The sequence below is a fragment of the Bradysia coprophila genome (assembly GCF_014529535.1).
Source record: "Bradysia coprophila strain Holo2 chromosome X unlocalized genomic scaffold, BU_Bcop_v1 contig_12, whole genome shotgun sequence".
In the NCBI taxonomy this organism is placed as follows: Eukaryota; Metazoa; Arthropoda; class Insecta; order Diptera; family Sciaridae; genus Bradysia; species Bradysia coprophila.
Window position 1 is genome coordinate 958,309 of NW_023503293.1, and position 26,777 is coordinate 985,085.

At 34.1% G+C, this 26,777-nt stretch overlaps 1 protein-coding gene across 1 annotated transcript in view; it reads right to left on the reverse strand.

Moving 5' to 3' along the window:
* The window catches only part of LOC119067520 (guanylate cyclase soluble subunit beta-1), a 140,946-nt gene extending 119,074 nt beyond the window's left edge, over nucleotides 1-21,872 (reverse strand). Inside the window, exons 1-2 of the mRNA XM_037170546.1 lie at nucleotides 21,242-21,872; nucleotides 20,791-20,864 (exon numbers count right to left, since the gene is read on the reverse strand). Coding sequence (XP_037026441.1) covers nucleotides 20,791-20,864; nucleotides 21,242-21,244 — 77 coding nt within the window. The 5' untranslated portion in view covers nucleotides 21,245-21,872. The remainder of the gene's footprint in view (nucleotides 1-20,790; nucleotides 20,865-21,241) is intronic.
* Between the last annotated feature and the right edge of the window lie 4,905 nt (nucleotides 21,873-26,777).

A 26,777-nucleotide genomic window follows, 5' to 3' on the forward strand; every position in this document is an offset into this window, starting at 1 on the left:
CCATTTTTTTTCTTCACTCACTCTCGGTAATATTTTACAATTTTGATGCGCCTTTTAAAGAATGTGTACACATTGGAAGTGACACCATATCCAGAGGGAAATAATATGCTATAATAGATATAGACTTCATGGTTGCGGATGTATGTTTAAGCTCCCTCTGTTAATAAGTTTATTTAAGCACAGCACACATTATAACTAGCTGTGAAAAGTATGATCCGTCAAAACCTTTTTTTAGTAAAAATCAATTTAAAATCAAAAGAAGTTCTGCTTTCTACATTTTTGTTGTTCTTCCGTCTTTAAAATTGCAAAAGTAAATGCAGCGAGAACACAATTCTAGAACGTATATTAAACTAAGTCGATTGGCTGATGCCTTTCTTAAATTTCAGTCTACCTTACGAGACCCAATCTCTCTCGCTCGAGTAGATCTGGCCCTTTGACTGAATGAAAGTTTCAATAGGTTTTTGTAATTTTAACGATTCATTCTAGTCATAGTTTTCTTACCATTTTTAATTGAGCTGGAAAGGTTCTAAGATCACAAAAATAAAATGAGAGAAAGCAGCGGTGCAAAAACGGCCTATTTAGATAGAGCTTTGAGTTGAAGATGCAATATTATCTACTAAAAAGCGCTAAATAAATGAAACTTGTTTCGCTCCAGTTCGCCCATTATTTTATTTATGAAATTTAACGAAATCTGTGATATTTTCAGAAGTTTTCCGAAATTTAACGAAATGTGGAAATTTGAGAAATTTAACGAATATCGAGAAATTTAACGAAATTCGAGAAATTTAACGAAATTCGAGAAATTTAACGAAAATCGAGAAATTTAACGAAATTTGAGAAATTTAACGAAATTTGAGAAATTTAACGAAATTCGAGAAATTTAACGAAATTCGATAAAATTGACAAATTTTCTTCACAATTACTTTAAACCTCTATGCTTAAAACTGGTTGTAGTTCAATAGTTATATGCAAAAACCCTTACCAAGATCTACAAGATAGCACTCCGACCCCATTTCTTAACCCACTCAACCGATTCTCGAACCTAGAAGTTAGACTAACATCGGTCAATGCCAAACAGGAAAAAAAAGAATTAGAACAATCGGTTTATGGTAGCCACGCTCAAAAGCCTACTTCATATTCCCAACTTCTTCTGGCACTCCTAGCGCTCAAAAACAGAAGACACATCATTGCACTATAAAGATTCTATAAAATTCCAATTTGTGTCTATCATTTTGGGAGAGAGAATGTTTTTCGAAATTTGGAATCTCGAACTGAATCTTAATGTTGGTTTAAATTGTTTGGCGTTTCAAGAAAAAATTGAAAACGAGTATTGTGTTCGACACGTTTGGTTAAGAAAATGTTCAGGTTGTCATTCAACCAATCAGTCGTTATCAACTGAATAGAAAAATTGCGAAACATAAAATAGAAAAGGTCTAACTCCGATACCATGATACGATTGGATGAGTTTAAATGTTAAAGAAAGATGATTTAAAGAAACGGTTATATATATCCTGATAAGGCTACAATGAAAGGTTGTCATTCACTTTCTGGAATTTTTTTTTTATTGCAATATCATCCACAATCGATTAAGATACTTAAAAAATTGATCCCAAAAATTTATAATGGAATATGTCCTTCGGAAATAATATTAATTAATTTATGTGCGTCGTATACATTATCTGGATTATCCTTCCGAAATTTTCAAGTCTTAACACACAACGAAAAAAGAAATCCAAAAGAAAAGTTAAAACTTTTTACCCCTCAAAAGAGAAAAATATTAAGAAAGAAACATTTTAATGAAAACACATTGCCTGCCCTATTAAAATGATTCGGTTTCCTATAACAAATATTTTTTTACGAAGTATAGTATATGCTATACAGTCAATGTAAAAGAAACCCGTCTCGAACGCATATTATTTTGCTTTTGACTATGTACACAATTAGCTACTAAAATGGCACATTAATCAATGAAAAATAAAATTATAAAGACAAATGTGGCGCCATAAAATAAGATTTTCCATGTACACACACAATTCATATAAAATACCCCGCCTATTGCTCGAGGACTTCAACACCATAAAACAGATGGTTCAACTTCATGATAATAATATAAAATATATAGTTTGGAATTTCGGTTATCTCTCTCATCATATACAATATAATTCAGTTATATATGTAATACAGAGGACGACATGAACGTAACATATGAAATTTATATCATTCAAATAAAAGGACGATGATTCGGAATGTGTGTCCTGGCTGGACGGACACCATTACACGAGCGTATGTACATCTATTGATTGATTGATCATTGTTTCGTAAAGCTTCTTTTCGTTGCTCTTCTATATCCTTAATTTTACCGGATTAAATTACTTTTTGAAATATCAAATTACCGTGGAAGAAACTTCAAAAAAAAAATATTTACAGAATATGACTGAACTGGATACACACCGTAATCGATTGTGTTTATTTAATTTATTATATTTACCGTTACGAACCAAGGTTCATCGTCTTTGGTTTCATTGTTTTACACAGAACTCCCACTTTGAGTCCTTCTGAATGTAAAAGATTTTTTGTTGCCCATTTAAAGCAATTTAGAACACGTTCCGGGTACAAAATGTGTTGTACCTGAGACACACGCAGGCAGCTTGTAGTTGGAAAAGATTTATGTTCATTATCTTCGTGCCGAAAATTTGAAGCCACCGCCGAAGGCTTTAGGAAGAGAAATTATTTTGAAAATAGACTACCAAAAATCGGCCCCATTTTTGCGGGGATGCCTGGAGAGATCTTTAACCGTAGGCGGTGAAAATATTTTCTACATTTTATTCACGGTAATATGAAACTACTGGTAGGCCTCTAAAAGTCGTAAAATGACGTTTCGTGTATGAATTTGTGACCGTTAGAAGTGAGCAGCCTGCAAGACCATCTGAGTGTTAAAGTCAAGTACTTCACTTCTTTCAAAAAATTTCATCTGATATGTCAAAGAAAGTGGTTTTCAAAAACCTCTAATTTTCAAAAACTTTAGACGGTGATATCTCGCACATCGTGAATGTTTATGTTTAGATTATTGGATGCCTCCCCTGACAGAGGCTTAAGCCAGCATTACGATGATACCCTACATGCTGTAGTGACAGGCCTACTTGACAGGGTACTTCTTTTGTAGTGGAAGTTATCTCTACTCGAATGCAAAATTGTGTCATTTGTAAATTCACAAATTAAAATGTTTTTTAACTGAGACTTAATTAGAACGACAAAAAGTCGGTCGCAAAATTTTTTCATTCAGAAACGCATCAAAATAATGATTCTTCACGAAAGAAGCCGTGAAAGAAGCAAGAGTTTATTTGTATAAATTTCATGTTTCCACAAAATCAAAGTTTACGAAAAGTTTTCGACAAAAATATCAAATTCATTGTTTGAAAGATTCGCTAACAATGCACATGTAACAGTTTCTGAAAAGCGTAGTAAAGTTTTTGATTTTCGAAAACTTTTACTCACTTTCCTGTACACTTAAATAAAAACATTTCGGAAGCAATTTTGTGCTGATCCGAGCATCGTTAACGTTTGTACTGTTTCTGCACTACAGCGGCTCAGTTCACAATCCCACTCCACATCATTCCTATTCTGGTTTAGCTTTTTATGCAATAAAAAAAGCTAAGCTTCCAACAAAACAAAATTGTGTCGAATATGTAAGCGCCAGGACTAGCCAAAAATCGAACAATTGTGTAAGTTAACCTTAAAAAATAAGTCTAGTTGTCCATTTAAAGTAAATGAATTTTCGCATGCACTCGCTCTCGCCTCTACGGCCTAAACAAACAAACAAATTTCAGACTATAAGCGTCACCCTGATTAAATCCCTGATTAAAATATTAATATTTTGTTAATACCTCACCGTCATTAAAGTCAGACACTGACGCCTGTTAGTGGTTCCTACCCTAAATTCATTGTTATGGTCAACGTATAACTGCTGTTATGTCCCATTATTTAGACGATTATCATTAAAATGTTATTTATGAAAGTATTGGGTGAATCCTATTACTTATGATATAACTAAAATGTTATGTTCACTCAGTATAATCGTCCACTTCTGTACAGTGTACACACATGTTGTACAACGAACGGAAATCTAATATGTATAGAATCAGAAACAGGCGTCGACACTTGTTCATGTCATGAATGTAATAATTCGAAATAATCAAAATATAATATCGACAATAATTGAAAATATGTTTGAAATAATGGTTTAAATTTGTTCCGATTTCTTAGTTTTTAGTTAAGTGGGCCATTGGTAAATACCTATTTTCATTCAGCAGGAAGCAATTTTATTTGGTAAGTACTCTTGTCTGTAGGACAACCTTGTCAAAACAACAATCACTACCAAACGATAATAATTGTGAAATTGTTGAGATTATTTTAATGTTGAAGAACATAAATCACTTAAAGTGAATTAACAACACAAATGAGAAAGCTCCAAATGAATGCCCAAATTGTGTTGCGACCGGTGAAACTAGTGAATCTCATTAACAGTTTTACCATGAAGCCGTTTTATTTACCGGTAGAGCTTCGGTAAAAGTTTCGTTATTTAACAACTTAACCGTTAAAATTTATATAACATTGATTTATGCACATGAAAAGGTTTGTGACAGAGAGAATGTTACGCGTAACTCCTCTGAAATTATTGATTTTAATCAGGTGCTTAGCTTAGTGTTCAGTTATCATAATATACGCTTCGGTATTCTGTCAATTAATAGGTTCGCGGTGATAATATTATGCAATAATTTCAGGACCGAAATGGTTCGATAAACTCGATTGCTGCAACGGCTGCAACTCTCAATGAAAACTAGGACGTGTTTTGTCTCGTGTGTATTGAACATTACTTTAAATATACTTATATATGGCCTAAATTGACCTGTTGCTTTTTATCAAATTTACCGTTTTTACTGCAAAAAAGCGTCGGAAATGGATTAGCTAATATTGCGATGTATTCGGTCTGATATTTATCGATATATTCCGACAAATCGATACATTATTAGAAATTTTCCACTAAATATCAAATATCGATATTCTTAGGAATATCTTAGCTAGGAACAACGAACCATATGAGAAATATTTTCTTTATATTTAATTGGTCCCTTCAGCTGCGTACTGAGTTTCACCTGAGTTTCATCGTTTCGTCTATTATAAAGATTACCGGAACGATTTTCTACCACATTATCCTTTTGTATGGCCGTTACTTTGACCTACGCTAAAGTTAATGAAGTTGAACGTTTTCTTATCGAAAGTTAGAAATATTTTAAGCATCAAAAGTAACAACAGAATTAACTGTTGGTACTTATTGATTGATTGAGTGAATTACATCTTAATCTTACATCGCCTTGGCTGCTATTACCAATACAAATAGTACCCTAAAGAATAAAGTGTCAAATTACAATTGAACTTTTTACAATGCGAGGATTAAGGAAATAAATGCAAGCAAATTTCGGAAAATCTAAGATTCCAAACCCCACAACAGACACAAAAATTTGCATGAATGTCCAAAAATATTACATTGGGATGGAAGTCAAAATATTGAAGTCAGAAGACTAGCACATACTGCTCGTGTGATACTGGTCATTGGCCCTATACTAGGTTAATTGTGGTTTATTTATACCATCAAATTGGGCACATTGTAAACTCATATCTGAAAAAAGGGCAGAAAAGATTGAAGCATTTAAGAAATAAAATCAATTGAATGAATTTTTGCGTGTCACATTCAGAGGACGTATATATACGCTTGACAACAACGAAAAAACCACTTTCATAGTTCAGCAAATTTTCTCGTTTGTAGCTTGTTGATAATTTGTCCCCATAACCAGCTACTGCCCGTATTGAAAATCATTCGCCCGATTTTCAACAATTTCAAGCCGTTTTCCAGCTGAGTGATTATATCATTGCACAGAGAGAGAGAAAAAAAGAAAGATATCATAAATCAGTCAATAAGACGTTTGTTTTATATACACTGGTATGTCTGAAGGGCAGAACCCGATGCTCGCAGAAATTTACAATCTAAAAATGTGAAACGATTTTCGTTTTTGTAAATTTTACGTTAACTAGATCTAATCAACGGAAGACCTTTCATTATTCTGACGCATATCTGTCGTTATATTATGATTGTGTGTGCCAATGTGCCATTCCCAGAATCATTAATGAAATTAATGTGTCTTTTTGTTGAATGATGAGCGGAGGCGAATTTATGTCCATTACCTATAAATCTTAGATGATTATATTTTCAAGAAAACTAAACGACGTCAATTTAATATTTATTTATTATTAAAGGCTGGTGTGCCACCGTTTATGCCATCCAATCACATACTAATGATAATGTTTTATGGTAAACGGACAATAATTTTGTTTCTTTCGGCAATCAAACCTTAGTTAAAACGAATAATTTCTCGTTCAAAAATGCATGTTATCAAATTCGTATTATTTTTCAATTATTGTGTGGACTAATGTTCGATACATTAACGTTCAAACACTCTCCCCCCATCCTCCTCATTATAAGTGTATACTAATCAAATCTGGATTATCAATATACCCGTAAAATGTCAATGATTAATGGCATTTTGAAAATTACCATCATATGAAATATTAAGGCCTCTGTGTTGCTTTTATAGATAGATAGATTCATGCAGCGCAGCATATATATACAATCCCTGTAATTATCATCCATAAAATCTTATTGATTATGAATAATACGATGATGATGATGTTATTGAACATAAATACACGCCTCCCTTTACCAGCCCATTCAATTTTCTCAATCAAATATTGATTTTTGTTTTGGTACATACCACACCACACCGATCTCTATCGGGAAAGTATCACCTTTATTGTATATAGGTGTGTTAGATAATATTGCATAAAAAATTATCTAGATGTGCGACAGTGGAGAAAGGTTTTTAGTTAACCGAAAAACCTACACTCATAAAATGAGTTGTTTAACATTTATCTTTATAAGTCTTAGCCTATATCGCCTATGTATACAATTTAGTGTATACGTATACACCATAAACATTGCATAAATTTTGTTTTAAATCCCATTTTCTATTCCATCCCCTGCCGCTTGTGACATACTTAGAAGAGCTTACTCGGTATACATCAAATTTTATCTTAACATAATTTTCAATCAACACTCCATCCAGACCTACATTTATATTATATATGTTCGGAAATGAAAATAATGTTGAATAATAATTTCTGTAACAAGTAATTTTGACGACGACACGGGGTTTTCATTTCATTTTTTTTTTTGTATTTTATTTGCCTACGTCTTCTTCCTCTTCTGGTGTTCTGTCTCTCTTTTCTAATAATTCGAAATGTTTATCCACTTCTTATTAGGAGAAATTGTTCGGTCGGCATATCTTTACCGTATTATTTATCTCAATCGAAAATACTCTTCCATATTAACACTTTCCTTTTTCTTTATATCTCGAAAGGGTTGATTTGACGTATTTATGTTTCAGATGGTTTAAGGAGATGTTGTTACCGAAAGGTATATCTCGACACACACACATTGTCTACGCATATCTACAAATGGTATATCTTTAGTGATATCATTTAAGTTTGCGTTCGGAAAAGATACATAACTTTCAATATATCCCATTAGAGATATGTATATATACGTTCTGTCTTAGAACTGCTGTTCTAAGTTTACAAAGAATACTCACATATCTTCATACACAAACACACTCATTAAATGGGGTCGGGATATATATAAGTATAATATGGTAAGTAAAATGTGTGTGGAATAGACGACAAAAAGTTTTCTTCAAATTCATTTAGTTTATACTTTATGAACGAAATTCTTGGATTTGATATCCTCGATAGTATTAAGATCGATTGTACGTAATTTGTATTGCGGTGGATAAGTTTCTTCTTTTTAAATGTTTCGACTAAAATTTTGGACAAATTGTCTCGCTAAAATGTTGTGCGCTTTCAACATTAGTTGATGAAATGTACACGGTTTTGCTGCTGTGGACCCCGATTTATTGTGAAACCGGTGAAAATTGTCTCTCTATTGTTAGGCGGTGCATTTGAGTAAGACGTTCACATTCAATTATCGAATTGAACTCGATTCGTCGTACGCTTTATTATTACCCCCTCCGGTTACTCTGATAATTTAAACTCATAATAAATGTGGTTTTGCTTTGAAGAAACTGCGTTCAATTTGCAACCTATTTTCGATTAATTAAAATTGAACCGGTTAGATCAACCACACACTACCGACAAAGGAGCGATAATAAATTCCAAAATTTGGCTCTTTTATGCAGTAAATTTTCAAAAAAAAAAAATCGCGTGAAATGCCTATGGAAATGAGAAAGAAAACTTTGTTCTTTTTTTTTCGCAAATTGAAAAATCGATATTTATGTGTAAGACATGGTTTTCTACCCAACTCATAATATATTTAAATTTTGTTTATACAACAAAGCGTTTTAACCTACTACATACATTTATTATGTGTGAGTTTTAGCTAGATTATTTTGGAGTTATCTTTCTGGCATAAATTGTTTTTCCGTGCTTTTCATAAATATCGAGTAAAATGTTTGAAATTTTCTGTTTGATCTTTATAAAATGTTTGTTTGAGGACACTCGTTACAAAACAATGAGCTTCCGGAAAATTATAATGCAAGATAGAAACGCGCGCGATGAAAAGCGAAACCATTTTTTTTAGAAATTATAGAGTCATTTATTCTAAACTAATTTTAACGGCTCAGGTAACCTTCTTCGTGCTTTTTCATACAGAACGTGACACACATCAGCATATTATGAAGATTGAGCGAATGTCTATTATAGCCAATTCAGTGGACTTTGACATTTTTTTTTCTTAATTTACGCAATGTTCGGTTAATAATGGTCAAGTCATTAACCCTGTCGTGGACTGTTAAAGCAGATTATTATTAATGTTCAATCATCGAACGACAGAATCTCGGTATACTGAACGCAATAAGAATATGGATTTTACATACTTTTGTTGTCCCTAACGTGGAAAGTGACCTATTACAACCCTAATGATGAAAATTGACTTTAAGCTCAGAATCTTGTAATAGTACATTACTGTCTTGCTGTGACATTTTTTGTTGAGGGGTGCAGGGAGGTTGTATTTTGAGCCGAAGGTTGTCTTGTGACCAGAAAATGCGAAAACCTGGTTTTGAGCAAGACTGCAATGACTTATTTTTTGGCCGCAAGACAACAAAATCCATTACATAAAGTGGAAGCAAAATAAAATGATCGATTCTGAGTGTATACAGATTTGAAAGCCAGTATAGTCTTACATACCGCCCATTTGAACTGTTTATTGTGCATTTGTTAGGTTTTTTATTTGTAAACAGTTCCAATGCATACGCATAAGCTTTAGTTCGAAGTATAAACGTGCGCGCGCAAGTTCACTACACCGAAAAAACATTGTGAATGTTATGCAAATCGACCGAAAGCTTGTTGTTTAGATCTATACTCGTTTTCAAATCACAATACGCTAAAAATCTTAATAATCGATCATTTCAATTTACCCTGCCTTTAACTCGATATAAAATGAAAAATCTTGTTTTCGTCTGTTTATTGACCTCAACTTCGCCTCGGGTTAACAAAATACACACGAATACTCTACTTTTTATCACTTGTTGTGTAATAGTATATTTTAACATAGATCTGTTTCTGAAACGTATTTTCCTGTAATAGGCGAGATTGTCGTGGTGCACATACAGCGTTAGTGACTTTTCCATCACTAATGATGGGAAAATATTTTCCCTCACCCAATACACTCTCTCTGTATATAGTTAATAACTATTTCACCGAAAAAGTTAATGCTCACTGTTTCATTGGTTATTTCCACGCCAAGGGATAGAAAGATGAAGAGTCCAGTTTTCGTGTGAAATTTTTTGATCCGAGGCGAACCCGAAAACGTGACTTTTCATTTTTATCGAGAGTTTTGCAATAGATTGTACATGCTGAAGCTCCTAAACCGATTATCATGTAATATAGAGAATGGCTACGTCTTCAGCAATGAATGTCTGTAGCAATGATTGGTTCTTGACAAAACAAACCTAAACTAACTTTAAACTTATATTTTAACACGCGAGAGACATTAAATGTTCCATTTTTACCATATTATCCCTGAACCTCGATTCCTTGAGAAAAAACTGAACCTTGTATCTGAACCCTTTTTCAATTATTTGTAACCCCGATAATAAAAAGGTTGTCTTCCAAAGAAGAAAAGAAAAAGGAAAAAAGTGGACTTTAAGTGGGGACAAATATCAAAGATAAACAAATTAGAACAAAATGATCATTTAAATGGGACATAAGTAGGTATGTACACTAAGTGAAATGAGGTGTTGAATGAGTTTCAACCACTCGACGAAACGAAAACCTTCTAAATTACATCTTAACCGATGCATGCTTCCCCTGCAATTTCTATCGTTTGTACGGAAATGTGAAATCACATACCATGCATAAAGGACGCACTTAAGATGGGACTATTTATACCGATTCAGACCACATGATTAAAAATACAAAAACATAATTGAAATAAGAAATGAAAATGGGACACAAATGTTTTTACATGGGATATTTTTGCACAAAAAATCCTTTCATTTATACCGAAATGTAAAGTGAATATGTGGAGGAAAGAAATATTGGCCCGACACAGTCGTATTACATTAAATAGATATAGCATAAAAACAGCAAAAGCATATAATGTATCTGGGAGACATCATTTAGATGATTTATTTGTTTTGGTTTTATTTTTCATTCATAGCGTGTTACATCCAACACTTGAATATACAACAATAACAACAACAACGGAAGAAAATAAGGGAAAATGAAAAACGGCAATATTGCTGTTGTAGAGTATCTAGTGCGACAAAAAAATAATTGCTTTCGAATTGCATTTCTGTAAAATAGAAAAATAAATAAAACTTTCAAAAGTTGTGTGTTGACAAGGCATCGACTGACTGTGGCGATACAGAGTAAGCATTGGAAAAACTTTGTTAAATAGAGTTAATAACAAAAATCATGCAAATCACTATAATGATTGATTGGAGGATTGAATTGGTTTAAATGCTGTCGTTATGGCAGGCACCAATAACCTATAACATATTGCTTCATGCCTTTAGACAAAATTACAGAATTTTTATCGTGATTCGGTTCCTTTGAAATGCAAAGTCTGCAGGAAGAGTTTTATACGTTTATACGACTAGGCATAAAGAGATGAAAAGTAGAGTTTTTGTGGGAATCCTGTTTATCCGAGGCGAAGCCGAGGTCGTTAAACACACGAAAGCATTTGAAACATGAAAAGTACGGTTTTCGACTCATGTAGCCTAGCACGTAATAGTTATGTATACAACCGAGTGATAAATGCTTTTTTAGGCACTAGATGTGAAGATTGCCACTCGAGGCCGTAGGCCGAGTGTGACAATTAGATTAGATTATTTTGTATGGGATGAGACGAATCTCTACACCTAAGCCTGTTGTGCGTGCCCCCTTTTTCGTCTAATTGGACCTACTGATAAAAGTGAAATCCGAACCACTGTCAAACGTAAGTCTTATCATTCTTACGTCGAGAGATACATTTCGACTTGAAATTCGATATGAGTGTGATGTTTAATTGACATCACACATCACAGATGGCACTGTAAGTTACAATTGTATATATGCATGATTGTCATGCACGAGAAATCGTTATGATTTCTTATTGTTTTTTTACGACTTTATTACGGTTGAAAGAGTCTATTGGCATTGCTATTGTAGTAACTAATCACACTTTGATTAGGAAAAACCGTATGAGCAAGTTTACTCCGGGAATCCCGGGACCCATATGTTTTGAATCCAATGCTCTACCGATTGAGCTACCTGGACCTTCAAACCCCCAATACACATCGTGTGCCTAAAAACGCATTAATAATCGAGCTATATCCATTGTTTTTCGCAATAAAGGCAACGGAAAGTCGTACTTTTCGTCACTTGTTGCGAAAAATTGTATTATTGACCGTCAATGACGTTAAGAGGCATCAATTTAAATACTGGATTTTAGTTTACTTTTGATGATATTTTTCGACCAGAATACATTTCCAAATAGTGGTGTAGTGAACCAACTCGAATTTTCACAAAATTCACAAATATTATGTCAGAAATCTATAATTTTCATGTTTTATTACGATTTCATCTATTTTTCAGATATAGCCAGGACAATTTGATATGAGAAGAAATAAGATCTACGGTGTGTAGTTGCATCGAGGGGGAAATAACAATAGCGAATGGTGGGTCATTGGAGCGAATGAAGGGAAATATGAGCGAATGATTGGAACGAACGAGCGAAAATTATAAGCGAATGAAGGGAAAATATGGTCGAATGAAGGGAAGCGAACGAATGTAGAATATGAGCGAATGGTATTTGGTTGTTTCCCCTCGAGTTGCATCAACTTCGAGTTGGTCGATTTGCTAGGTCTAAAATATTTTTCGCAAACGGTATCGAGTGTGGTATTTTTGGAAAGCCGTGATGTCATACGTCACGATACAGTTCAGTTTCGAGCTTTCTATTTCAATTTGTTGAATACTTGTGGAAATTTCATCACTTTCTGGGTGTATATTGACGTTAAACTTTATTTTTTCTTTTAAAATTTATTTGAGTCAAATTTATGTAGCAACTACCGTAGAAAACTGACATACAATATGGGCCTCATCTACAACGACATCAGTTGTTTTGGAAGTAAAAAACAGGGATTTGACGCATGCTGTTGAGCACTGAATGTTTGTGATGTTATCTACCAATTCAATTCTTTTCGTTATTAATAAAAAATATTCTTTTGTTATTTCTACGTAGCAGTAAAACATTACAACTTTGATCGGCGTGAACACAATCAGGAGACATACCATTTTTCAATTTACCTACCACTAATGCAATCCCAAGTGGGCAAACCTTATGGCTGAAATCTGATTTGTAATCGTAAAATAAGTTCGTTAAAATGGAAGAGATAAAATTCGAAATAAACCTAAAGAGTCCAACCACCCATCGCGCCAGTTCCACACCACATCCTTAAAGATTTCTCTAGCATCTACTTTCGGCATTTAAACTCACACACAATGATAAATGTACTTAAAACGCGACGAAAATCTCTTAAAATCTTTTAATTAGATTCAAAATTTAAGTACTTACTCCAAAATTTAATAGAGTTACCGCATATAAACATGCAAACCATTAACCTTATTTGTAATTCTTTTAGTAATCAAATAACTTTGTAGTTAGAGGGAACTCGAATGAAAAACACAGAAATATAAAGAAATAAATGGGATTGTGGTCACGACAGGGCACAAAAAAAAACATAAAACCGGACCCGTGCGAATAGTCAAAGCTAGTTGTTCGTAAAAGTGATATATTCCGAAACTACATTGCAACGCTCTACCTTTTAACCTCTCCATTTTAACTCATTCTATACTATACTCGAAATAAAAGCAAAAAACACTGGCTTCACTGCCGATTAGTCTGACTCATCATGCTGAATAGAGACATATCAAATCACAGCACTGCTCCCAGTATGAACATAAAAAATATTCGGAAGGATAGATGACTGCTTTTCGTTGTATGAGTTAAACTCAAGCCTCCAAATTTCAATTCAGTTTTCATGCTAGGTGTTGTGCTCAAATAGAAACTACCAAGATCGATTGATGTTTACTCAAGCGTAAGGTGAAATCTCTGAGCAACCACAAAAGATTTCCCCTCACTCGTCGACTCGAATTTGACACTTGTCAATTTGGTGTTCATGCTAGGAGCAGTACTGTGCTCAAATGTAAACTACCAAGATCGACTGATTTCTACTGAAGCATAAGGTGGGTGAAATCTCTGAGCAACCACAAAAGATTTCCGCTTGCTCGGCGACTCCAATTCGACGTGTTACAAACGTGATAGTAAACCTATAAGACCCCTGTACTTTGTACGGGTGTAAAAATTTAATGAAGCAGAAAATAAAGACCGCACAAAGAATGAAAATATTTCAAACGAAATTATTTAAACTCGAATTAAATGGTGAGTTTCGCGCTGTCTTTACAAGTGTCATTGACGTTGGGAGGATGTGGTTTATATCGGCCGAGTCCTAAATATCTCATCTGTAATACCAATATCCCCGTATAACAGACCCAGAGTGAACACATTATTACTTTCCTGTGAGTTTTCCTCTTAGAGAAATTTGATTATTTTTTAGCCCCGTACGAAGTACGAAGGGGCTTATAGGATTACGATGCCGTGTGTAATTGATGGAATTCGAAGCAGACGGTAAGGGCAAAGTGTTTGCCTATGTTCATAGATAACGAATCCGCAATAAAAATTTTGTCAGTCCGTCCGTCCGTCCGTCTGTCACGTCGATATCTTGAGTTAATCAAATCCGATTTTAAAATTTTTTTTTTTCACTGAAAGATAGTCAAAATAGTGAGGCTAAGTTCGAAGATGGGCGATTTTGGGTCGACCCTTCCGGAGCTGGGGCCCAATAAGTGCCTAACTGTTTTTCGACGATATCTCCAGACATTTAAGCACTACACTTGTAAGTGAGACGTCAAATGAAAGGTATTTACAATACCGATCGACAAAAAAAAAGTTTATGAAAATTGGATGACCGACTCGTGAGTTAGACCCCTTGGTGTGAACTAGGTACAGGGCGGCAAGCCGTCTTTGCTTGTAGGTTGGCCAAATTTGAACGTATTTAGATGGATTTTGCTTTATTAGATAGGTATTGACCGTACCAATCAAGTTTTTGAAATTCGATTCACCGGAGCGTGAGCTAGGTCTCTCGGAGTGAGCTTATATGTGGCTACTCGGCCGTACAGTGAAGGTGGTGTTTTTTGTTAATATCTCGAGTAAACTTTGACCGAATTTCAAATTTTTTTTTTGTTTGAAAGGTACTAACGAATTTAAAGCAGCCGTACTACTTTCCACCTCCTAACAAAATGGCCATCGGCCGCCATTTTGGATTTTTGTAAAATCAATATAAATCGGTGAAAATGATACTTACTTAATTTTAGGTCAATTCGAAATTTGTGTTACATTTGAAAGGAACGTCGTACGGGGCTTCGTAATTGCGCTATGCGCAATTTTTAAGACGTACACATTTCATAAGAATTTTACTTTACCGACGTTTACGGGCGCAGTAGGCTTACGGTAAGAGTAGGGCGACGGACTAGGGTCACGTACGCAATAGATGTACGGGTTTGTACGGGGCTCAGTCGCAGCAAACGCTCCGACTGTTCTGACGGCTCGTTTTTTTTTCATGAACAAGCAACAAAATACCTTCATTTAATTTAGAAAAAAGCAAATGAAAAATAAAACACTCATCCGCCGTTCAGGCTCACTAAGAATTTTATCTAAAATGAACGAAAATTATGCAAATAGACATTAAGAAAAGCGGCGAAATGTATGAGGTGGAATTAATTATTTTGAATTCGAGCGTTTACTAATATAATTCCCGTTCCGCTTTAATTGAATTTTTCGTCAATAATGAAGTAGCTCGTCTTAGGTAATTAGTTAATTATTATTCATTGGTTTATGTTTGATTAAAATTTATGACAATTGATCAAGCATATTCCATTAACTTCGAGGTCGTAGGGATGTCATCTATAATATATTTATTCAGTACAGAAATGTACAGTTTGATCTTAGTGACAGTATACATATAGAGTATTCAATCTACCGAAAAGAAACTTTAAAATGATGGAATGTATATCCGGCTAATGGTATATTGAAGATGAAGCGATATCAAATTGAATTAGATGATTTTGAATAGTGTAGAATGTCTAATTTTTTCAATCTTAGCTGCTGAAGTACATTTTGCTTACCAATGAGACAAAGATAAAAGTGGTAGCGAAGAAGCCATTATATTCGATTGTTCCATTGTTAACAATAGTATTTTACATGACTAGGGATAAAAAGATGAAAAGTGAATTTTGTTGATCCGAGGCGAAGCCGAGGTCAATAAACACACGAAAACGAGACTTTTCATTTTTATCCCCAGTTATGTAATGGATTTTACGTGCTGAGGACGTCGAAAGTAGTGTTTGAAACATGAAAATTACGGTTTTCAACGCATGAAGCATGTAAAGGTATTTTACTCAATTCATTGATTTCAACGTTAAAACTCATTTCGGGCGAATTAACGAGCAACATAATCTAATTAATTGTTTGGAACTTTGATTTTGCCTAATTCGGTTGCATCCCTCGCCTTCGGCTCGAGCCACACCTGAAAAAGTCTACCATCTACTATCAATTTCTTACATTCAGTAATGATGGCTTGCAAGTGTTTCCAAACTTTAAAAAAAATGTGTTTTAAATACAAGCCTGGAGCGGTATTACGGCATGACTTTTCTATATTCTAAACTCTTCTCTTTTTCTATTTCAAGGAAGATGTCGTTTCAACTTTCAACAGAACATTAGCTTCATGCTTCCAAATTTAGTTTGTTAGGCTAGGAAACAGTTAGATACTAAATTCTATCTGGGTGTATGGGCCATAATCATCACCTTTCCATACATCCATTTAATGTCGTACCTATCAATGAGTATCTACTAAAACCAGATAGGTACGACATTCAATGGATGTATGGAAAGGTGACGATTATGGCCCGGAATTGCGGAAATTACGTAAATTTGTACTTGTCGGATTTTACTCGAATATAATGATCTCAGGACTCCGGAACAGTAAGTAGTATTTCAATAGGCACAGTATCTGCTACGCGATAAGAGTTAGAAAAGGGATACGAAGCACACTGTTTTTCAAACTATTATAATGTAGCAAATATTTGGCTGATTGAAATGATAATTACTGTTACAGAGTCCTGAAATCATGCGCTACATACGCTGACATTATATTCGACTAAGATCCGTCAAGTAAAAATTTGTCTGGGTTGCAACGACATATTGCTTGAAATAGAGTAGAAAAAGATAGAGAACTCATGCAGTTATACCGCTCCTGAAATTCTGAAACCACAGGCGAGGAAAAATAAGTAGTTACAATATTCAATTTTCCTTATTCAATCCACAAGAACTACTAATGTTACGAAATTTACGTACAGATAAGTATTGTAACGCGAATGTCGTATGTGGGATTCAATTGGATTGTACTCGTTCAAAATGTGATTTGTTTATTTTCTCGCTCTTATAAGTACAAGAAACGAAATAAGCGATTAACTCCTACCATTGTTCTTTTATTCACAAAGTCTAGAGGTAAACTAAAGAAGTAAAGGATTCGATATCAAACCCAGTGATACTTGAAACAAAATCAAGTTACAGACTTAAAATGGTTATTAATGCTTTACAGAAGGAAAAATATTTTTGAATTAGCCATTAGCCATCCTGTAGGTGACGAAAGAAGGAGTTCAAATTTTTGAATTGATATTTGAAACTTATTTTGCACACTTGATGTTTGCATAGAGCACGTATCGAATCACCATCATCTCTTTGTTCAGATTACATTATCCGGCAGATTGTCTCTGTCTTATAAGCTCGCTTTATAATCCGTTTTCAGAAAACTGATGTTTAAATACACTTCGACGATGCGTTGAAGTTCTATTACGTTTTCTTCGTTCACTAATTTCATTGTCATTGTTTCATCATCACGGAAACAAACTGGACGGTACCAATCTATAGCGAAACTGTTCACCGAACCTATGCAAATTGTGTACGGCTTTGATGGTATAGTTAATGGTGCGATTCTGATGCAGACAATGTACTGTATCCATGTAATGCCAAAAATCCATTTCTTTCGGTGTAAATTTTGTATATTTATACAGTAGATGAGTCGCTCATCATAGCACTGATTAAAAGATGTGTATCATGTTTATTAAAGGTATATTGAATCGCAACGCTATACTCCGTGTAAATCTCTCTATTATAGTATATGTAACTGAATAGAGCAGATATTCAGATTCGAGTTTAAAGCATAATGTTTCTTGTCGGATAAATATGCAAAATATGTTTTTGTGTACTGAAAATTGTATGTATAAGCAGACGCTAATGAACGTAACTCTCGGATATTGCAAGGCAATTAGTCGGAGGATGTAGCACAAATCTACATTTATTTAGATGTGGGGTACCGACCGACGCATTACAGTAGTTTTGCCGGTAAAATCATTAAGATTACCATTTACCATTGAAATTAGAGAATGTTGTTTCGAGCATTAATTCAATAAAATATAAAAGTGGCTTATCTAACGTTCTATGTTGCTATTTCTATGCACAATCTGTTTTAAGGGTTGTACTTTCTATCCTGAATTGCATAAAAACCATTTATCACCCCGATTTCGCAATAAATGGCAATGAAGTCTTACTGTGTTGAGAAAAGATAATTTAAATGGATGAAGAACAGCGAAAAAAAGTAGTATGGAAAAAGGGTCGCCAGATAATATATCTTTTTCCGCAAAATACAACGCTTCATCAGATTTTTTTTTCGAAAAATGTGGAAGACGGCTCACCAAAACCCGATTCTAGGCGCCGATTCTTATTCGTGTAGGTTAAGTTAAAGCTGGAACGATTTTTGGGAAAATATTTTTCCATTTTCTCTTGAATTTTCCCGGAAAACTCTTGGAAAATCTTCGAAATTGTGGGTAAAAATTGTTCCAAAAATAGTCTCTGGGTAATACCGAAATATAAACTGAAAAATGTGGGTAACGTTCTGCAGCTTTATTCCACATCGCTTTTTAAGCTTTCCATTCACATGACGTGTGGATGTGGAATGGAAGAAATGTAAACTGATGTTGAGTTTATTGTCATGGAATTCATTCAAATAAACGAAATTCAGGGCATAGCATCCGAATTTTGTATAATACAAAAGGAAGTCCGCCACAGTATCTGTATAAAATGTGTGAACCTTAAAAACAATACCGAAAATAATGAATGGTTTTACATTTTATCTGAACGGAATATGATTAGGAACAGGAATACAGCATAACGTACAGCAAAACTTTCCAAATAGTGCCGCACCGCATTTCGAATATAATATCTGCGTGGGATCATTTTTAGATCAGGCCACAACGGCTAAAGAAAATTAATTTTGAATAATAATTTATTGTACCATTCAATCCATCCCAATCATCCACACCATAAACTCACCCTAAACATCTGACAGAAGAAAACCCTGTTCATAGTAAAGTTTACCAAAGTTTGACGAGACGAAAGTTAAAATATTTTCTCTTCTACGTTTTTACTGTAGAGATCGTTCATAAAAGTATGTCACGTGTGCGAAAGAGATGTAAGATATGGTTGAAAATGTGATAGAAAGAGATGCAAACGCGTGACATATCCTTTATGAATGATGCCTGAGCTAAAAACGGAAATGATGTGATCGAAAACAGTAACTGCTGATTTAGATAGCAATGTAAAGTTAGCGAAAAAATTCTTTTGTTTTCAACTTTTTTCGCATTGTCATAAAATGTCAAAATTTGCTGCTAAATTTTCGTTATTTCTCTAATGCATCAGATAAAAATTATTGCCAGAACTGAATATCGAATTACATTATAGTTTGCTTGAGTCGCGACATTCTTTCACTTTTTCATTCGCAGCAATACCCACTCTGACATCATAACTTCATTTATTAAGGTGGTAAAAGTGTAACATAGCCATGTAAAATTAGAAATTAACAGTGTATGATTCTACGAATAAAGGCATAAGGTGGTATTTTGACAGCGTCAAAACGAGATTTGTTTGCTATAGGGGTATTGCTAGCACTGAATTTTTGCTCTTGTTCATGGACAATGGGTCAAACAGAAAAGGCATTCTCTGTGCATGCAACGTGTAAACAATAATATTGCGCTATACAATGCCTTTTTGGTGTTCAGTGTACTTTTATTTCGTTAAGCAATAAAGAATCGTAATTTGATTCCAGAAATTACCAGTTTTCACTGGGTCCACAAGCAAAATGAATTTACTTTGACTTCATCAGACGCTTTGTGTGTAACGTAATAAACCATTTAACAAAACTTTAAGATAAACAGAGTACTTAAACTGGACAGTGTATCATACAAACGTAAAAAACTAAAAACATTTTCATGTAAAAAAGAGTACTTTTGCAACTGACCACAATGATCACTCATGCTTGAAGTGCGTTATCACAACGTTCTGGCACAACGCACTGTCAAGCTGATTGTTTTTGTTAGAACCCGATTAACGGGTTATACTTTTGGAATAATAATTAGCTGAAAACGTAAATCCTTATATTGAAAATCGCAAAATTCTTTTTGGAAATACGAAAATCAGAATAATTATCAAAAAGTTACCAAATAGTGGTACATGTAAATCAAGAGTAAACGGCAAAAAGAATCTGCCACTAACTTTCTTTATCTAATAGATAATTTGTCAGAAATTTCAACCAGCAAGATATTGAAACAAATTGTAGTAAATTAGTCAATTAGTCAGACACTTGCGGTTGTTTTTTGTATGTGCCATCGCATGACCAAAATTTAATCGCATCGATATGTCTTTTTTTGCTATATTTAGTTATAATATACGTTTCGTTGAATTCCATACACACGTTACATTAATACACCTGCAATCAATAAAAAAGCGTAGAATTTGCTCACACACAAAAAAAATCTTTTTTGTTTCGTTTTTTCCTTCTACGTATTCTGTAACCACTTCACGTGCTTACTCTTATACAAAATTCATAATACAAAGTCATCAGGATTAACTATCATTCGGACACTTTCAATCGCATTACACTTCAAGACTTAACAATAAATATAACGAAAGAAAGAAAGGAAAAAAATATAAGAAAGTTTAATCGGGCTTACTTGATTTGCTCCCACACACTTAAGCCAAAATGTTTCAGAACAAGAAGTTCGAGGGCGTAATTTACAAATCCGTACTGGAATAAAAGTAGAACACAAAATCACATTAATTATCACTTGATTTCGGTTTATTAATCATTTAATGTGGTTGAGATAAAAAAAAATGGTTTTTCTTGCTGGGTGTATTTGGATTGAAGTGGTATACATAATGTGGAAACGAAATCGGATTCAGCTATTGACAAATTCTGTTTTTATGTCATTCGATGAAACATAAAAATTAATTGGGGGGTTAGTGTGTTGAGAACACATAACCGAAATTTATTGTGTATCGGACGCATTTACATTATATATACATATTGATGTAATGCTTTTTACACTCCCATTCATATATATACCGCATCCAATCTAAATAAAAAAATTGTGCCCATAAAAAATACAATTTTATTGAACAAACCATTTTAAAGCTGTTAAATTTTTCACAATTATTTGCTGAAACTTTTCCTTATTTCCATTCACCGTAAAAAAAAGAAAAAACAAAAAACTTTTCCCGAAATCGAAAACACATTTAACGCATCTCTCTTGCTCGAGAAAGAAAAACAATTCGAAAAATCAGACACTTATTTCGAATGATATCAAAATCATTTAATTTTCTGCAATTATAAGCTCCAGTTTGAACCACCACTATCAATTTATATTACACAATTTATACATCAAACACGTTTTACGATAATAAAAACAGATCAATTCAGTTTCAGGTGAGAATCAATTCGATATTATTGTGAACATGTAGAACACCGAGTGTATGTGTTTATTCCACCCTTACACTAAGAAGATAAAACCATCAGTTAATTCGAATCCGATTAAATGCAAATAAATAAACGTTTTGTGTTCAAATAACCATTCCAATCAGCTCAAGTCTAAAACTTCATCATAAAATCATTATTTTGATAATTTTCCATTTAAAGTGGCATTATTATATATACAGAGTAGATTTACCAACCAATCGCGAAACATTAGGCGATAAAAATGTATACCGAATATTATCAAGCGACTTCACTGGGCGACGAATCGGGTGCGACTGAATGAAAATTTATGGAAAACTCAACTCCATAATATGGAGATCGATGAGGCAACCGTTGAATATATATACAATTTTTCCTTTACCCCCCTGAAAATGTTCGGCTTTATTTTTTTTCTGCTTTTTCTTCTTCTTCTTTTTTTTGTGTGTGCTTTGCTGTGTTTCCTCGATAATGTCGGTGTGTATATGTATGAAATTTTGTATTTGGAGACTGTGTGAAGAGTGTGTATGGAGCCAGACAAGAGATATATTTTGTCGAGAGATTTTCTGCTCTCGGTTTTTCATTCATGTGGTGAGCGGGAAATGAGCGGATTGGTCGGTTGTACAATCGTGTATAATCATAATGTTCATTCTACACATGTAAATATTCATTCTGAATCCGTGGCTTTGGCACTAGAGCTCTCGACTCATAATCGAGAGGTCCCGTGTTCAAATCCGCGGCTGGGCAAGATGATTTTTCTTTCATTTGCTTTCTATGTAACACTTACTCATAGATGTTCTAATGTGTCCGTTGCCAATTTGCAACGTTAAAAATATCATCGATAAAATAATTCAGTCTCCCCCCCCCCTTATGTTGTGTAGTATGCTACATTCTTTATTTTGTATGTTCAACATTTGTAACACATTTTGAAGGTATTTTACATCAAAAATGCGCTGCACTTGTAATTGCACTTGTCCGCTTCATCGTCGTAAATTGTGCGTAAAAAAGTTTCATGGTTCGTTTTTGGGATGTTCCCTTGTCTTTGTGCTGCCACAATTTTCGAGATAATATGGCTTTCGACTGGTTTCAAGTACCCAAATATATCATTTGACGCGTTGTGATGGATCGCATCGAGAATTTCGCGGCAGTAACCTCTAATCTTGTTCGCAACTAATCGTTCGTATGCGACTATTCCTAGATGATAGTAGAATGGTAGAATGTAGCCACTACACCGGAACCACAAGCTTCCACTCGTAATTTTCGACGCTTGAGTTCCATCCTTATATTACTCCAAATCCCCGTCGCATACATTTTTACATTCCCACATTTTGTCAGACCTAACGACAGCTGCGCCTTATCACCTGCCAAATTAATCCACGGTATCCCGACTATTTGATAAACGTTTCGAATGTCGTGAATGTTTCTGCAAAAACCGGCTAGCTTAAATGCGGTACCATCGTCGTTCACAACCATTTCCCGTCCATACACTGCAACATGTTCTCGTTTCAGATAATACTTACGCGATTAACCGATTATTAACACCACGGAACACACATCACTTTCCATAGAATGATCCAGATGCATGTTATCAACATGACGGGACACATTACCTTTGCGACTTGATCCGTATCCGCAGTAATTGCACAACCATTCATTATGACATCAAGTCATGTGCCTTCCTTCACTGTCATTGATGGTCGGATATTCGGCGACACTATCTGATTGATCAGTTTCTTCTTCCATGTCATTGTCCGTCTCCAAGGGACATTCGGCCACATTATAGCCTTCATCCATTGCAAGGCTACTGATGACATCGTCGTACTGGTCTGGTCTGGTCTGGATCATTTCCCATAGCTGTGCATCAATGACGGAAGATTCGTGTTGGTTGGCAGTTGCTTCTGGTTCTTTTTTGTAGTGCTCCAAATACCGGAATCAAAATCGAATATCCAGGAAATGTGATTCTGCATTTGAAATGGCTTCTTTTGATAAAGGCCTTTTGACAGCAGTCTTCATTGAGGTCTAACTTACCTGTTCCAGAATTTCACACAATGTCTGACGGGTTTTGGGAATTTTCAGTTTATAACATCTACAGACGTCTTGCAACATTCCTATGGTTAGTTTTTTCATCTTCGGTCTTCCATATAATCTCTGTAACGTATCAGCCTTAACGCCATAGGTTGGCAAATTTTTTTCTTTCAAATTACTTGCCAAATCTTTCAGCGTAGACATTTTGAACGAGAATTTTGAGTGCATCGACCAAAGTTGATAAGAACGTTAGGAATGATCGAGATAAATTATTTTGTGTTAGATGTCGCTACGGTACATGAACAAAGGAAAGCTACAAAAAGGCTAGGTGGGGGAATGAGGGAATGCAGCAATTTTTTTATGAACTAAAATCACAGCAGAGTAAAATAAACCAGGCAGAAGCGGTTCATTTTCGAAACGTCAAATAAGGGACCTAATGCATTGTATGAAAATGAACTCAAATGAACACTGACATAAATTGAAAAATTTTGTTCGCAAAAATATTGGGCTATGTGCAGAGAGAATGGTCATTGGGTGTTGAATATGAAAATAAAAACTGAAAAACAGAAGTACTGCATTGTGTATACCTATTTCACATGGGTTCTTATCTTACCCGTAAATGTCCCATAAATATTCCGTGTAATTCCATGTAATTCGACGGCCAAATTCAATAAATAAATTTCTTTAAATGGGTGTGTACGGAATGAACTTTAAAATCGTGGAATGAAAATATAGATCAAACGAAGTTCGAATCGTTTCTAGAAAAAATTTTATTCTAAGACGAAATTTGGTGAAAATCGCTATCAAGAAAGTACACTTTAATGATCCGTTGCCAATCTGCAACGTTAAAAAACTGAGTGAATTTTGTGCACTCCCTGACAGATTTTTTTTAACATTTCACAGACGTCACAAATATATTAGCAGGTTATTATCAGTTCTATTACTTCATTTGATCTATAACAAGTTTCAAAATATTGATGATTACATTAGCCACAGCTTGTAGTTCTGTTTGCTGTCGTCGTTAACGATAACAGATGAATTACAGTCCGTATTCTTGGTTTTAATGTTCATTAATGGAAGTTTTGTATATAAGTTTCGTTTTCGGGAGAAAATTTGCTTATTCATATAATATAGAGGTATTTCGTTCGGTGTACAATACAATCTTTTATTATATTACAAAATATAGAATGTATATCTATCTATATACGTTTATAATGAATGGATGACAATCTAAGACCTGGTCTGTTAATATATTCAATATAATACATATAATACGTATATAATAGCCAAGGTAAATTTTAATTTAATTTCTATGTACCTTTTTTTCTTCTCGTCTTACAAATGCTGTTAGACGACGATTTGAACCTTAAAAATCATTTTTTTTAACGTAAAATTAGATTAGCGGATCTTATTAGCGAAACTCAAATGAATTGACTTAAACAGTACGAGAACATTCAATTTTCCCAGCACAAAAAAAAAGAACCCAAACTGTCGACAAGATTTTACGGTAGAATAAATTCACCAAATCGAAAGCATTGCTGTTCGTATTTTATCAAGCTTGGGAATTGAAATATCCACAGAAAATAATGTGATAACAGTTCGACCATGCTAACACATAAGTCATTTAACACTAATTGGCCTTGAGTAATATGTATTTATATGTTTTGTCGGTTAAGTTACAGTTTTTGTTATAAATCATGGTATCATTTTGTGCTGCTGAAGCCGATATTTACAAAGGGCTATGATGCCGTTTGTAATTGGAATCACATTCCGACAAGGACAAAACATTTGCGGATGACTCTTTAAATAATCACAGATTAGAAAAATTGCGCCAAAGAATCGCGTAAATCTATGAAAATTGATTTGCTGAAATTTTCCAAGATTTGCTAAAAACATTTTTGGCAAATTTTGGAAACTTTTTGGCAAATTTTGTGAAATTTTAGCAAATATTGCAAATTTAGCAGAAATTTTAAAAAATAACAGGCTCTGGTTCACAAATTGAGTATCAACAAAGTGGGGTTGGGTAAATTCTAGTAAAATATCGACAAAGAAAATAGACAAAAAATATTGGACAGACGGAAAACGCCAACAGAAGAATACAGAAGAAAATCTCCAAAAGTTGGATATAGTTTTGCGTTAATCTAGGGAAGACAAGTTGTAAAATTCTTTTAGAAGGTGCCATCAGGGCCTCAAAACACCCGAGAAAATGAAATTGCTTACTTTTCTTACCGAGATAATTAAGATCGTATTCCACTCGGCACCTTCATTGGAATAATAATAAAAGCTATTTTTCAAAAAAAAAAAAAAGAAATTCACTTGATTCAAATCATAACATGATTATGATCACAGCATGGTAAAACCAGGCAGGAGCAGCTCTTTTTTCGTATGTCAAATAAGGAACCTAATACACTGTATGAAAATAAACTCAAATAATCACTGACATCAATTGAATTAATTTTATTCGCAAAATATAAGGATACAGTATCCTGGATTCTAGTCAATCGGGGACTGAAGTTTTGACAAGTTATTTTTAATCGACACAAAACGTTTTTCTAAGTAAAAAATTGTTCTACGACATGCCTCAAAAATGCACAGATTTTTTATAGACCTAATCGAAAAAATTAATTTTACCCAAAATGTTGGCAGTTCAGCCGCCTAAACCGAAAGATGTGCAAAAAAGAAGAAAGTAGTTTTTTTGATCATTACAATAATTTTAATTATTGCCAAGTAAATATCTTGCAATATATTTACAATTCAAACTGAAAAATACAATCGCTAAACCGAACTGGTGTGCATACGTTATTTTGCACCAGCTGGTCACATACAATTTCAAATGGGACCAGCTGGTGTAAAATACCGTATGCACACCAGTTCGGTTTAGCAATTGTAGCTTGTGAGAGTCTATTTGTTTATTGATAATACATTTAGCCTTAGTAAAATAATTGGTGACTGTCCGTTATTTTTTCCTTAGAATAATGTTTTACGTCGATTAAAATTAAGTTGTTAATAGATCTCTAGACAAATTGGGCGCTCTTGCCTGGTTTATTTTCCTCTGCCGTGTTATGGTACAAAGTATTTAAATCGACCAAAGAATCGATTAATGGGGGACTGAAGTTTCAATAATTTCGATAGATAACATTCTAAGCAAAAAATTAATCTACACTATCATAATATATATTATGCACC